This window comes from Ursus arctos, chromosome Y (genome assembly GCF_023065955.2).
Source record: "Ursus arctos isolate Adak ecotype North America chromosome Y, UrsArc2.0, whole genome shotgun sequence".
NCBI classification, from domain to species: Eukaryota; Metazoa; Chordata; class Mammalia; order Carnivora; family Ursidae; genus Ursus; species Ursus arctos.
The window spans coordinates 998126-1013863 of record NC_079874.1 but is presented as its reverse complement, the minus strand read 5'-3'; the positions used below and the strand labels follow the sequence as shown (position 1 = coordinate 1013863).

The 15738-nt window shown below is 40.7% G+C and overlaps 1 protein-coding gene across 1 annotated transcript in view; it reads right to left on the bottom strand.

Annotated features, from left to right (window-relative positions):
* Positions 1 to 15738, bottom strand: part of LOC113249012 (cullin-4B-like) — a 96070-nt gene that overhangs the window by 34054 nt on the left and 46278 nt on the right. Inside the window, exon 14 of the mRNA XM_026490592.1 lies at positions 366 to 451. Coding sequence (XP_026346377.1) covers positions 366 to 451 — 86 coding nt within the window. The remainder of the gene's footprint in view (positions 1 to 365; positions 452 to 15738) is intronic.

Sequence of the window (15738 nt, the reverse complement as noted above, 5' to 3'; positions counted from 1 at the left end):
TTCCCTTCCCCTATGTTTATCAATTTTGTTTCCTAAATTCCATATATGAGTAAAACTATAAGAGACTGTTAACTCTAGGAACAAATTGAGTGTTGCTAGAGTGAAGGTGGTTGGGAGGATTTGGTAACAGAGTGATGGACATTGCGGAGGGCACATGATGTAATGAGCACTGGGTGTTGTATAAGACTGATGAATCACAGACCTCGACCTCTGAAATTGATAATACTGTATATGTTAATTAAATTGAATTTGAATAAAAATTTAAAAAATAAATGTGATTTAATATGTCTTAATTGTAAATCTAAAAGAACTAAACCATTCAAACACTTAATATTAAAAACAAAACTCTTTTGGATTAGAAATACCTGTTTAAACTGAATCATGATATCTTTGGAAAGCTCCATGTCTTTAAACATTCCTTGAAGTTTGTTAGTGAAAGCAGTTCCACATTCTGTAAGATATTTTAAAACAACCAATATAGGTATATCAGAGAATAGAACAGGCAGGGAAATCTAGAAGTCCATGTCCCTGAAATAAACACTAAGAAACTTTATACAAGTGTCAGAATCTGTCTTACGAAAATTTTGAGAGACAGTCGAAGGTTCTCTTAAACCAAGTGAACACCTAACCAGTATAAAGGCAACATAAATATAAATATGCAGTATTTTTACCTCAAATTCTATTTTCCTGTATAAGTGGATTTTGTTTGTACATGACAGTTCATGCTCCCAGTGTATCTAGTTCCCAAGAAACTATTTGGACTGAATTCAGGTTTTCCAGAGTAACTGGAAATACGGTGTGTTTTACCATATTTCAATCAGTACAGAGCATCTACACAAAGTTCCCCCAAACATTCAAAGACAAGTAAGCTTTTTCTGCCTAAAACACAAATAACAAGAGAAAAAAAAAAAAAAAAAAGATGTGTCAACAGACTGGGAGGAGAAGCCACAGGGTACATTATTCAGGAATAAGAAATTGGAAAAGCACAGGCAACGTAGGGAATCCAGTACGCCAATTAGGGTTACTTGTAGGCCCAAGTCAGGAAGCATGTTAGAAAAAATGGGTCAAAACTTTAAATTATCACCCATTTAAACTTAGGTTCAGTGGGGGAAAAAATGCAAAGACCAGTAAGACAGCACTGTACATATCCTTAGAGTAAAGGAAAATGGGGGGTGCCTGGGTGGCACAGTCGTTGAGTGTCTGCCTTCGGCTCAGGGCATGATCCGGCGTTATGGGATCAAGCCCCACATCAGGCTCCTGCTCTGGGAGCCTGCTTCTCCCTCTCCCACTCCCCCTGCTTGTGTTCCCTCTCTTGCTGGCTGTCTCTCTCTGTCAAATAAATAAATAAAATCTTCAAAAAAAAAAAAAAAAAGAGTAAAGGAAAATGACCTAACACAGAACCGATTTTAAAAGATCAACAGAAATTTTCTTTTTCTTTATTTCCTTCTGTGTGTGTGTGTTGTGCTTACTTATTTTTCTCATTCCAAGAGTTTCAGAAAATCTGTCAGGCACAGGTACTACTGAGGTAATGCAAAGGAGACTTTATTACGATACACAAGAGGAAATACACTCTGAAAGAATAGTTGGAAAAAGTCCCAAAACAAGTGAACAACTTCAGCTCACAAGCAGCAACAACAAATGCTAGACAGAGAAAATATCCACTTTCCAGAGTTACCTTTTATTAATAAAAATGTAAAATGGCTAGAATAAGCTAAAGGAATAGAGACTTCAGGGATCACACACTAAAAAGAATACTGTTTTCATTAAAATAGGCAGAATGATCCATTTTTTAAGATTTTATTTTTATTTATTTGACAGAGAGAGCAAGCATAAGGAGGGGGAGCATCAGGCAGAGGGAGAGGGAGAAGAAGGCTCCCTGCCAAGCAGAGAGCCCGGCGCGAGCAGGGAGACCCATGTGGGGCTTGATCCCAAGACCCTGGGATCATGACCTGAGCCAAAAGGAGACGCTTAATGACTGAGCTACACAGGTGCCCCTAGAATGGCCAGTTTTTAATAAAAGTTACAAGACGTTAAAAAAAAAAAGTATGAAGATATGGCAATTCATAAGAAAAAGAGAAATTACCAGAAACTGCCTGTGAGGGAGCATAGATGTTAGACTTACTTAAAAATGGCTTTAAATCAACTACCTTTATATGCTCATGAAAACAACTCAAATAAAAAAGTATTCGATCTGAAGAGAAGAAAGAAAACCAATAAAGAAAAATAAGCAGAAACTACAATATGTTGGGACATGGGCAATTGTGCCAACATATAGTTCATGAATCTCTGAGACAATGTAGTGACAAATGGGAAGAAATAATATTTGATATACTACATTAAATGATAAACAATATTCTACACATAAGAGAAGCTCAATGAACTCCAAGAAGATTAAATTCAAACAGTTCTACATCAAGGGACATTGTAATAAAACTGTCTAAAGACAAAGTTGGAATCTTGAAAACAGATACAAGAGCTTTGTCCATAAAAGAAACTCTCGATAAGATTAGGGGTATCTTCAAAAAAGAGGGACAGTGGAACAATATATATACAAAGTGTTGAAATGGAAAAAAGCTCAAATACAAAATCTATATTCACCAAAGCAATATTTCAAAAATGAAAGAGACATTAAGGCAAAAAATGATGAGGGAGTTACATACAATTACCTCCATCCCACAAGAAAGCTTAACAGACAGTAAATCAAAGCTCTACGAAGAAATAAAGAACACTGATAAAGGATATATTTTATATTATATTTATCTATTAATTATAATATAAAATATATATTATATAATATATATTATATGTATAATATAAATTTATCTATATAAATACATTATATTTATATAGATAAATACAGATATATATATTTATATAGATAAATATAGATAAATATAAACCCAGCTATAGTATATTTTCGGTTTGGAAGTTCTCTATTTCCTATGATTCATTGACAAAAGCAATATACAATATCTAAAATGTTACATATATACAAAATTGTACATATAATGTATATATGTGTACATGTTTATATTATATGTAAATTATATGTACAATGTATATTATACACATGTATATGCATATTATATATTGTACATATAATAAAAGCATGTACATACACATATACATACACAAAACTGTACCTATCATATATTAGTATATACAGATATTTTAGATAAGTTATAACACATATAAATATGTATATTTTATACATACTATGCTATATTACATGCATACATATATATTTTATATTACACATATGTATATATACACATGTACTTTATATTATAATTTGTCTATTTAAATATATGTTTACATATTTATATATATGTTTACATATCTATGCATGTTTACTTATTAATATATTATTAAATTTAAATATTATAAACTATAAATTATAAGTCCATATATTTATAAGAGTTATTATATGTTTTATATATATATATATATATTTTGGCCACACAATGTATGAACATAACATTTTTTAAGTAGGCTCCACACTCAGCAAGGAGCCCAATGCAGGGCTCCAACGTATTACTCTGAGATCATGACCTGAGCCAGGATCAAGAGTGGGACACTTGGGGGAGGGAAAAAATGGTGGAGGAGTAGGGGTCCCCTTTTTAAGCCGATCCCGAGTCGAGCTGGATACATACCAGACCATCCTGAACATTCACAGAATCAGCCCGAGACGCAAGAAGATACATCTGGATCTCTACAAACAAACATCTCCAGCACTGAGTATTGAGGTACGAAGCGGGGACCTGTGAATCTACACACAGATATTGGAAGATAAACGGAAGGGGGAGGGAGCTGCCCTGCTCGGGTGCCGGAAAGCAGTAGCCACCTGCACTGGGGAGCTAACCTCACTTGCACCCCCGAGAGAACAGACTGAGATGGTGAGCCCGGGAATGCATGAGACCAGACGAACACCAGAGCTCTGGAGTACTAACTGGAACCAGACTAAATCTGGGAGCTCAGAAGCGGGCGCATGTCCAGATTGACAACCAGAGCTCATGAGCACACACTAGAACTAGACTGAAACCGAGAACTTGAGAGCACGCTCACTACTTAACTGCAAACCGGCTCTCCGGAGCAAGCGTGAACCATACTGAAACAGGGATCGGGAGCACATGGGAACTGGGGGTGGCTGGCGATGTTAGAAACACAAAAGACAGAGATGAGCCAGTCCTGGAGGTGATGGCTGGGAGAATGGCTCTAGGGCGCACAACCCAGAACAGGGTTTTCAGCAGCACTGACAGAAAGAGAGTTAAAGAGGCCAGAAGACCTCAGTGAAGAGCGGACTGCCATCTCTCTGTTTTGAGACTGAGGCTATATGGCCACTGCTGCTCTGACTCTCAGAAGACCACAGAAAACCGCAAGGGAAAGCCAACAGAGAACAAAAGCCCAGAAATACCAGCTCACATTATGCCAAACCCCATCCACCCTCACAAGGGACAGGAAGACTCTACTCAAACAGGGCTGCCTGAGTAACAGCATGGCAGGCCCCTCCCCCAGAAGGCAGGCTGAAAAATCAAGAAACCCACATCCCTAAGGTCCCTATAAAAAAAGTGCACACTGCCTGGGTCCTGGTCAATAATTTGGCCTCTGTGCAACCCGAAACCTCTCCTCCTCAGAATGACGAGAAGGAGAAATCTCACCCAGCAAAGAAAAGATAATGAGTCTGTGGACTCTGCCACAGAACTGATGGATATGGATATAACCAAATTATCAGAAATGGAGTCCAGAGTAAAAATGGTCAAGATGATGTGTAGACTTGAAAAAAATATTAACAAGAAAATAGAATCTCCAAGGGCAGAAATGAGAGCAAATCTGGCAGGAATTAAAAATGCTATCAATCAAATGCAGTCAAAACTAGGTGCTCTGATGCCCAGGGTAATGTGGCAGAAGAAAAAAATCAGTGAATTTCAGGATGGGATGGTAGAACAGAAAGATAAAACAGAAACTTAGCTCAAAAAATCCAATCTCAAGAAATGTAGGTTACGGGAGATTACTGACTCAATGCAAGTTCCAATGTCAGAATCATCGGCATCCCCGAGGGGGTGAAGAAAGAGAGGGGAGAAGAAGAGATATTTGAAGAAATTGTAGCTGAAAACTTCCCTAATCTACCAAAGGAAACAAACATTCGTGTCCAAGAGGGAGAAAGGACCCCTCCCAAGTTCAAACATGACAAACCTATACCACGTCACGTCATACTCCAATTTGCAAATATTAGATCCAAGGATACAGTATTGAAAGCGTCCAGGGCAAAGAAATTTCTCACGTACCAAGGCAAAGGTATCAGAATTACGTCAGACCTGACTACACAGACCTGGAATGAGAGAAAGGGCTGGGGGGCGGGCATTTTTAAAGCTCTTTCAGAGAAAAACATGCAGCCAAGGATCCTTTATCCAGCAAGGCTGTCATTCAGAATGTTTGGAGAAATAAAGACCCTTCAGAATCGCCAGTCATTGACCAATTTCGTAACCACGAAACCAGCCCTATAGGAGATAATAAGGGGGGTTCTATAAAGGTAAAAAGGCTCAAAGAGTTAAACAGAACAGAAAGTCACAATCGATAGAAACAAAGACTGTACTGGCACATGGCATCTTAATATCATATCTCTCAATATTCGGTCTCACTATAAATGGCCTAAATGCTCCCATAAATACCACAGGGTTGCAGATTAGATAAAAAGACATGACCCATTCATTTCCTGTCTACAAGAGACTCATTTTGAACCTAAAGATACATTCAGACTGAAAGTAAAGGGATAGAATACCATCTTTCACGCCAATGGACCTCAAAAGAAAGCTGGGGTAGCAGTTCTCATAGCAGACAGATTGGATTTTAAACTACAGACTATAGTTAGAGACACAGAGGGCACTATATTATTCTTGAAGGATGTATCCAACAAGTGGATATGACAATTATAAATATATATGCCCCCACCAGGGAAGCAGCTAGATACACAAGCCAACTCTTAACCAGAATAAAGAGACATATAGATAAAAATACGTTAATAGTAGGGGACCTCAACACTCCACTATCAAATAGACAGAACACCCATCCAAAAAATAGACAAAGAAATAAGGGTTTTGAATGCCATACTCGACCAGCTGGACCTCATAGATATATGTAGAACACTACACCAGACCCCAGAACCAAAGAATACTCATTCTATTCTAATGCCCATGGAGCATTCTCAAGAATAGATCATGTTCTGGGACACAAAACAGGTCTCAATTGATACCAAAAGACTGAAATTATTCACCGCATATTCTCAGACCAAAACCCTTTGAAATTGGAACTCAACCACAAGGAAAAATTTGGAAGAAACACTTGGAGACTAAGAACCATCCTGCTCAGGAATGACTCAATAAACCAAGAAATCAAAAATCAATTTACGCAATTTATGGAGACCAATGAGAATTAAAACACAACGGTCCAAAACCTATGGGATACTGCGGTCCTAAGGGGGAAATACATAGCCATCCAAGCCTCACTCAAAAGAATAGAAAAATTCTCACCTCAAGAAGCTGGAACAGCAAGAGAGGAACAGACCTAATCCACACAGGAGGAAGCAGCTGACCAAGATTAGAGCAGAAATCAACGAATTAGAAACGAGGAGTACAGTAGAGCAGATCAACAGAACTAGAAGCTGGTTCTTTGAATCAATAAAATTGACAGACCGCTGGCAAGATTTATCCAAAAGAATAGAGAAAGGACACAAATTAATAAAATTATGAATGAAAAAGGAGGGGTCACAACCAACACCAATGAAATTGGAAGGATTATTAGAAACTTTTATCAACAGCTTTATGCCACTAAATTAAGCAATCTGGAAGAGATGGAGGCCTTCCTGGAAATGTATAAACTACCAAGACTGAAACAGGAAGAAACTGATTTTTTAAACAGATGAATTCATATTGAAAAGATTGAGTCAGTGATAAACAACCTTCCATGTAACAGAACTCCAGTCCGGATGGTTTTCCTGGGGAATTCTACCAAACATTCAAAGAAGAAATAATACCTATTCTCCTAAAGCTATTTCAAAAAATAGAAACAGAAGGAAAGCTACCAAACTCATTCTATGAGGTCAATATTACCTTGATCCACAAACCAGGCAAAGACCCCCTCAAAAAGGAGAATTACAGACCGATCTCCCTAATGAATATGGATGCCAAAATCCTCAACAAGATCCTGGCTAATAGAATCCAACAGGACATTAAAAGAATTATCTATCATGACCAAGTGGGATTCACACCTGGGATGCAAGCATGGTTCAACATTCCCAAATCAATCAGCGTGATACACCATATCAACAGGAAAAGACTCAGGAACCATATGATCCTCTCAATTGATGCCGAAAAAGCATCTGACAAAATACAGCATCCTTTCCTGATTAAAACCCTTCATAGTGTAGGGATAGAAGGTACATCTCTCGATCTCATAAAAGCCATCTATGAAAAGCCTACTGAAAATATTATTCTCAATGGGGAAAAGCTGGAAGCCTTTCCCTTAAGGTCAGGAACACGACAGGATGCCCACTCTCACTATTATTCTTCAACATAGTACTAGAAGTCCTTGCAACAGCAATCAGACAATAAAAAGGGATCAAAGGTATCCAAATCGGCAAAGAAGAAGTCAAAATGTCTCTCTTCGCAGATGACATGATACTCTATATGGAAAACCCAAAAGAATCCACGCCCAAACTATTGGAAGTTATAGAGCAATTCATTAATGTGGCGGGATACAAAATCAATGCTCAGAAATCAGTTGCATTTCTATACACAAATAATGAGACCGAAGAAAGAGAAATTAGGGAATCCGTCCCATTTACAATAGCACCAATAATCATACGTTATTTTGGAATTAACTTAACCAGAGACGTAAAGGGCCTATATTCTAGAAACTATAAATCACTCTTGAAAGACATTGAGGAAAACACAAAAAGATGGGAAAATATTCCATGCTCATGGATCGGAAGAATTAACATAGTTAAAATGTCCATGCTACCCAGAGCAATCTACACTTTCAATGCTATCCTGATCAAAATACCGAGAATGTTTTTCAAAGAACTGGAACAAACAGTCCTTAAATTTGTATGGAAACAGAAAAGGCCCCGAATCTCCAAGCAACTCTTGAAAAGGAAAAACAAAGCTGGGGGCATCACAATGCCGGATTTCAAGCTGTACTACAAAGCTTTGACCACAAAGACAGCATGGTACTGGCACAAAAACAGACACATAGACCAATGGAACAGAATAGAGATCCCAGAAATGGACCCTTGGCTCTTTGGGCAACTAATCTTTGATAAAGCGGGAAAAACATCCGGTGGAAAAACGACAATCTCCTCAATAAATGGTGCTGGAGAAATTGGACAGCTACATGCAAAAGCATGAAACATGACCACTCTCTCACACCATACACAAAGATAAACTCCAAATGGATGAAAGACCTCAATGTGAGACAGGAATCCATCAAAATCCTAGGGGAGAAGATAGGCAGCAACCTCTACGACATCGGCCAAAGCAACCTTTTTCATGACACACCTCCAAAGGCAAGAGAAACAAAAGATAAAATGAACTTGTGGCACTTCCTCAAGATAAAAAGCTCTGCACAGCCAAGGAAACAGTCAAAAAAACTAAGAGGCAGCCCACGGAATGAGAGAATATATTTGCAAATGATGCTATAGAGAAAAGACTGGTATCCAAGATCTACAAAGAACTTCTCAAACTCAATACACGAGAAACAAACAAATCAAAAAAATGGGCAGAAGATATGAACAGACAGTTTTCCAATGAAGACATACAAATGGCTAACAGACACATGAAAAAATGTTCAAAATCATTAGCCATCAGGGAAATTCAAATCAAAACCACACTGAGATACCACCTTACGCCAGTTAGAATGGCAAAAATTGACTAGGCAAGAAACAATTGCTGGAGAGCATGTGGAGAAAGGGTTCCCTCCTACATTGTTGGTGGGAATGCAAGTTGGTACAGCCACTCTGGAAAACAGTGTGGAGGTCCTTTAAAAAGTTAAAAATTGAGCTACCCTATGACCCAGCCATTGCACTCCTGGATATTTACCCCAAAGATACAGACGTAGTGAAGAGAAGGCCCATATGTACCCCAATGTTCATAGCAGCATTGTCCACAATAGCTAAATCGTGGAAGGAGCTGAGTTGCCCTTCAACCCCTTACTGGATTTAGAAGCTGTGGTCCATATATACAATGGAATATTACTCAGTTATCAGAAAGAACGAGTTCTCAACATTTGCTGCAACATGGACGGCACTGGAGGAGATAATGCTAAGTGAGATAATTCAAGCAGAGAAAGACTATTATCATATGATTTCTCTCATGTATGGAACACAATAACTAGGAAGATCAGTAGGGGAAGAAAGGGATAAAGAAGGGGGGTAATCACAAGGGGGGATGAAGCATGAGAGACTATGGACTCTGAGAAACAAACTGAGGGGCTCAAGGGGAGGGGGCTGGGGAAATGGGATAGACCGGTGATGGGTAGTAAGGAGGGCACGTATTGCATGGTGCACTGGGTGTTATACGCAAATAATGAATCATGAACTTTACATCTTAAACCAGGGATGCAGTGTATGGTGACTAACATAATATAATGAAAAAACATTTAAAAAAAAATGGCCACACCGAAACCTCTGTCCCAGGGCAAAGAAATCACAGTATGCTCTCTTCACTAAATCCTCCAGGACACACAGTCTGTTTCTCTATTTGCTGATGAAAACCACAGCCTCCAGACGTGTGCACCTGCCATGACTCTCTCAGAGGTCAATTCAGTGGCCCAGGCTTGTCCGTGCCCTTTGTGGTTTTAAAACTGCAAGTTCAGGTAGTAAGGAGGGCACGTGTTGTATGGTGCACTGGGTGTTATACGCAACTAATGAAGCATCGAGCTTTACAACGGAAACCAGGGATGTACTGTATGGTGACTAACATAATATAATAAAAAAATTAAAAAAAAATTGCAAGTAGCTGTGGTCTCATGCATGCATCCACAGCGACTCGGTCCTGTTTGGGTGCTGCTTTCCGGCTGTATCACTGCCTGGTCTCCAGTGCAGGTCACTTTTGTGCTCTGGAGTTATATCACTTTCCAGGAACCAGCTTATGGAGGATCCCCCCCACCTTCTGTTTCTCTTTCAATATCTCCCCACAGATTATGACTCTTCCCTTCCTACCTTCAAACAGGCAGTGATTTTCTGCTTGGATATCCAGATATATATTCTTACATCTCTGGCTGATTTTGTGGGTGTTCAGAATGGTTGGTAGCTATTCAGTAAAATCAGGGGACCTGTTGAAACAGGTTCCCCTACACTTCTGCCATCTTGCGAAGAATCAAAATTTGACTTCTTGCCACGTGAGTGCCTTTTATTTCTTTTTGTTGTCTGACTGCTGAGACCAGGATTTCCAGTATTTGAACAAAAGTAGTCAGAGTACAAACATCACTGTCATGTTCCTATCATTTTCCTTAGAGGAAGAGCTCTTGGTTATACTTCACTGAGGATATTAGCTGTGTGTGTTTTGTATATGGTCTTTATGATGCTGAGGTATGTTCCCTCTATCCCAACATTCTTAATGGTTTTTATCAAGGGTGTTCTATTTTGTCAGATGTTTATTCTGCATCTATTGAGAGGATCATATGGTTCTTGTTCTTTCTTTCATTAATGTGGTGTATCACATTGATTGATTTGCAGATGTTGAACCAAACTTGCAGCCCAGGAATAAATTCCATGTGGTTGTGATAAACAGTTCTTTTACTGTACTTGTGCATCTGTTTAGCTAATACGTTTTGAGAATTTTTCCATCCATCTCATTGAGGATATTAGTCTGTAATTCTCTGGGACCGGCTTTTTGATATTTACCATAAACTGAACCAGTGTCAGGTCTTAAGACTACTTTTCTGGGATAAAGTGGTACTAGCTGCAGCATGCCATTACCCTCTCCCAGAGAGTCACTGCAGGTCCACACTGTGCCAGGTCCATAAATTTTGTAGTTTTGAAACACTGGCCCACGCTGAAATAAAACACAAGAGGAAAGTGCTGCCTGGAAGGCATATAGCTTGTCACAGGGTGAAGGCAGGGATCTGATAAAAATCTGGGACACAAGAGGGGACACTGTTTCCTCTTCTGGAAGGGCTTCCTGAGGAATGGCAGGTAGGAACTCTCTGCTCCAAGGATGACAGAGTGCAGTGACACCCCCCAAAGCTGACTTACTTCACTGAGCAGCACAGCACCCCCAGTGCAGGCTAGAGCCACAAGGCCCACCACCTTGTGCTCTACAGGTGCATCTTTCCTAGGACTGTCCACATGAGAACCAACACAGCAGGCCCCACCCCAGAAGACCAGCACAAACCCTTCACAAGCACTAAGTCTACTGATCATGGAGTACTACAAAGCTTCAGCTCTATGGGAAACAGCATCTACCTTCTTTTAACAACCAGACCAAAACACACCTAGTTAAAACTGCCACATGCTGGACAAGGCCCAAGCACTCCACACTGTAGGTGAAGAGAAACTCTGCAGAGGAATGATCTGAAGGAAATGGCAGCCAATATACAACAGCAGAATGTGTATGAAACACTTCCTGAATTACCAGGTCCAAGACAATATAGGGCTCTTCCTAATATGTTATTATTAATTATTAATGAATTATTGCTATTAATATTAACTTAATATATTACTATTAATATATAGTAGGAGAAGCAATATAACAGGCTTCCCTAACACACACACACACACACAGTGACCTAGACAAAATGCCAAGATGGAGGAATTCACCCCAAAACAAAGAACAGGAAGAGGCAATGGCCAAGGATGTAAACAAAACAGATATAAGTAACATACCTGAATCAGAATTTAAAATACAATCATAAGGATATTTGCTGGGCTTGCGAAAAAAACATAGAAGACATGAGAGAATCCCTTATTACAGAGATAAAACAATGAAAAACTCGTCAGACTAAAATAAAAAATGCTGTCACTAAGTCCAAAACTGACTGGATGCCATAACAAAAAGTATAGATGAAGAAGAGGAATCAATCAGTGACATAGAAGAATAATTATGGAAAATCATGAAGGTGAAAAGAAGAGGGAAAGAAAAGTACTGGATCACAATGTACACTTATGAACTCATCATCTACTTAAAACACAAACACTATTATAGGAGTCCCAGAAGAAAAAGAGAGAGAAAAGCAGCAACAGCTTAGTTTAATCAATTTATAGATTCCCCCCTAATCTGGGGGAGGAAACAGATGCTCAAATCCCAGAAGCACAGAGAAGTCCCACCAAAATCAACAAAAGCTGGTCAACACCAACACTTTCTATAGTAAACTTTGCAAAATACAGAGATAATCCTGAAAGCAAAAGGAAAAAGAAATCCCTAACCTACAAGAGAACACAAATCAGATTCACAGGAGATCAGTTTACAGAAACCAGACAGATCAGAAAAAAGTAGCAAGATATACACAACATGCTAAAGGTGAAAAATATGAAACTTTTTCCAGCGAGGCTGTCATTCGGACTAGAAGAAGAGATGAAAAGTTTCTCAGACAAAAAAACCTAACAAAACTAAAGTCCATATCCACTAAACCAGCCCTGCAAGAAATTTACAGGGGGAGCAGAGTTAAGATGGCGGAGGAGCAGGGGACCCCTTTTTCAGACGGTCCCCTGGGTCGAGCTGGATAGGTACCAGACCAGCCTAAACAATCACAGAATCAGCCTGAGACACAGGAAGATACATCTGGATCTCTACAAATGAACATCTCCAGCGCTGAGTATTGAGGTAGGAAGCGGGGAACAAAGAAACCGCACACAGATATCGGAAGATAAACGGAAGGGGGAGGGAGCCGCCACGTTCGGGCGCCGGGAAGCGGTAGCCACCTGCACGGGGGAGCCGGCGGACTCTTCGATGGCACCCGCGAGAGAGCGGACTGAGACCAGTGAGAGGGAGCACGCGCCACCAGGCTTCTCGTGGAACACCGGAATTCCGGTGTGCTCAGGAGATCCAGCCTGAGACCGGGAGCTCCTGGAGCGCGCGCGGGGCGGCTGGCGGCTGGCGGGCCACCTGCACAGGGGAGCAGGAGGACTTGTGGTCGGCACCCGCGAAACAACAGACTGAGACCCTGAACCGGGTGCGCATGCCACCAGGCTTCTCACGGAACTCCGGAACCCCGGTGTGGTCACCAGAAATAGACTGAGACCCGGAGATCCGGGAGCGTGCGGGGGCGGCTGGTGGCTGGCAGCCTTAGAAACACAAAGGACAGAGAGGCGCCGGCCCTGGAAGTGAGGGCAGGGACGCCGGGTGTGGGGCGCACATCCCGGGACGCTGCAGGGTTGAGCAGCACCAACAGTAACAGAGTTAAAGTGGTCAGAACATCAGTGGAGAACGGGCCGCAATCCCTCTGTTCTGTGACAATTCGGCCTCTGCTGCTCTGACTCTCAGAAGAGGCATAACAGACCACCAGGGAAAGCTGCCAGAGAACAAAAGCCTGGAAATACCGGCTCAGAGAGTGCCCATCCCCATCCCCCCTCGCAGGGGACACAGAAACTCAATCCGGTTGCCTGAGTATCGGCGCGGCAGCTGCTCCCCCAGAACACAAAAGGCAGGCTGAAAAATCAAGAAGCCCACAACCCGGGGCGCCTGGCTGGTGCAGTCATTGAGTGCCTGTCTTAAAGGAATCCGTCATCGGGTTCCTCCGCTGGGAGCCTGCTTCTTCCCACTCCGACTCCCCTGCTTCTGTTCCTGTTCTTGCTGACTGTCTCTCTCAGATAAATAAATAAAATCTTTAAAGAAGAAGCCCACATCCCTAAGATCCCTATAAAACAAGGGGCACGGCCTGGGACCCAGTCAATAATTTGGGCTCTGGACAACCCCGCAGCCTATCCTCATCAGAATGACAAGAAGGAGAAGCCCCCCTCCAGGAAAGAAAAGACAGTGAGTCTGTGGCCTCTGCCACAGAAATAATGGATATGGATGTAACCAAATTATCAGAAATGGAATTCAGAGTAATGATGGTCAAAATGATGAGTAGAATTGAAACAAGTATTAACGAAAAGGTTACTGAGAATATAGAATCCCTAAGGACAGAAATGAGAGCAAATCTGACAGAAATTAAAAATTCTATGAGCCAAATGGAGGCAAAACTAGAGGCTTTGACGGCCAGGGTCACCAAAGCAGAGGAACGTGTTAGTGAATTGGAGGATGGGTTAATAGAGGAAAAAACGAAAATAGAAGCTGGTCTGAAAAAAATGCACCCCCACGAATGTAGGTTATGGGAGATTACTGACTCAATGAAACGATCCAATGTCAGAATCATTGGCATCCCCGAGGGGGTGGAGAAAAACAGGTCTAGAAGAGATATTTGAACAAATTGTAGCTGAAAACTTCCCTAATCTAGCGAGGGAAACAAACGTTCGTGTCCAAGAGGCGGGGAGGACCCTCCCAAGCTAAACCACGACAAACCTACACCACGTCACGTCATAGTGCATTTCGCAAATATTAGATCCAAGGATACAGTATTGAAAGCGGCCAGGGCAAAGAAATTTCTCACGTACCAAGGCAAAGGCATCAGAATTACATCGGACCTGTCTACACAGACCTGGAATGAGAGAAAAGAATGGGGGAGCATTTTTAAAGCTCTTTCTGAGAAAAACATGCAGCCAAGGATCCTTTATCCAGCAAGGCTGTCATTCAGAATTGATGGAGAAATAAAGACATTTCAGAATCGACAGTCACTAACCAATTCCGTAACCATGAAACCAGCCCTACAGGAGATATTAAGGGGGTTCTATAAAGGTAAAAAGGCCCCAAGAGTGATACAGAACAGAAAGTCACAGCCAATACAAACAAAGACTTTACTGGCAACATGGCATCATTAAATCATAACTCTCAGTATTCAGTCTCAATGTGAATGGCTTAAATGCTCCCATAATGCCACATGGTTGAAGATTGATTAAAAGAAATGACCCATCCATTTGCTGTCTACAAGAGACTCATTTTGAACCCAAAGACACATTCAGACTGAGAGTAAGGGGATGGAGTACCATCTTTCACGCAAATGGACCTCAAAAGAAAGCTGGGGTAGCAATTCTCATATCAGATAGATTGGATTTTAAACTAGAGACTATAGTTAGAGACGCAGAAGGGCACTATATTATTCTTAAAGGAAGTATTCAACAAGTGGATATGACAATTATAAATACATAAGACCCCAACAGGGGAGCAGCAAGATACACAAGCCAACTCTTAACCAGAATAAAGAGACATATAGATAAAAATACACTAATAGTAGGGGACCTCAACACTCCACTATCAGAAATAGACAGAACACCCTGGCAAAAACTAAGCAAAGAATCAAAGGCTTTGAATGCCATACTCGACGAGTTGGACCTCATAGATATATATAGAACACTACACTCCAGAACCAAAGAATACTCATTCTATTCTAATGCCCATGGAACATTCTCAAGAATAGACCATGTTCTGGGACACAAAACAGGTCTCAACTGATACCAAAAGACTGAAATTATCCCCTGCATATTCTCAGACCACAACGCTCTGAAATTGGAACTCAATCACAAGGAAAAATTTGGAAGAAACTCAGACACTTGGAAACTAAGAACCATCCTGCTCAAGAATGATTCGATAAACCAGAAAATCAAAATATCAATTTAAACAATTTATGGAGACCAACGAGAATGAAAAC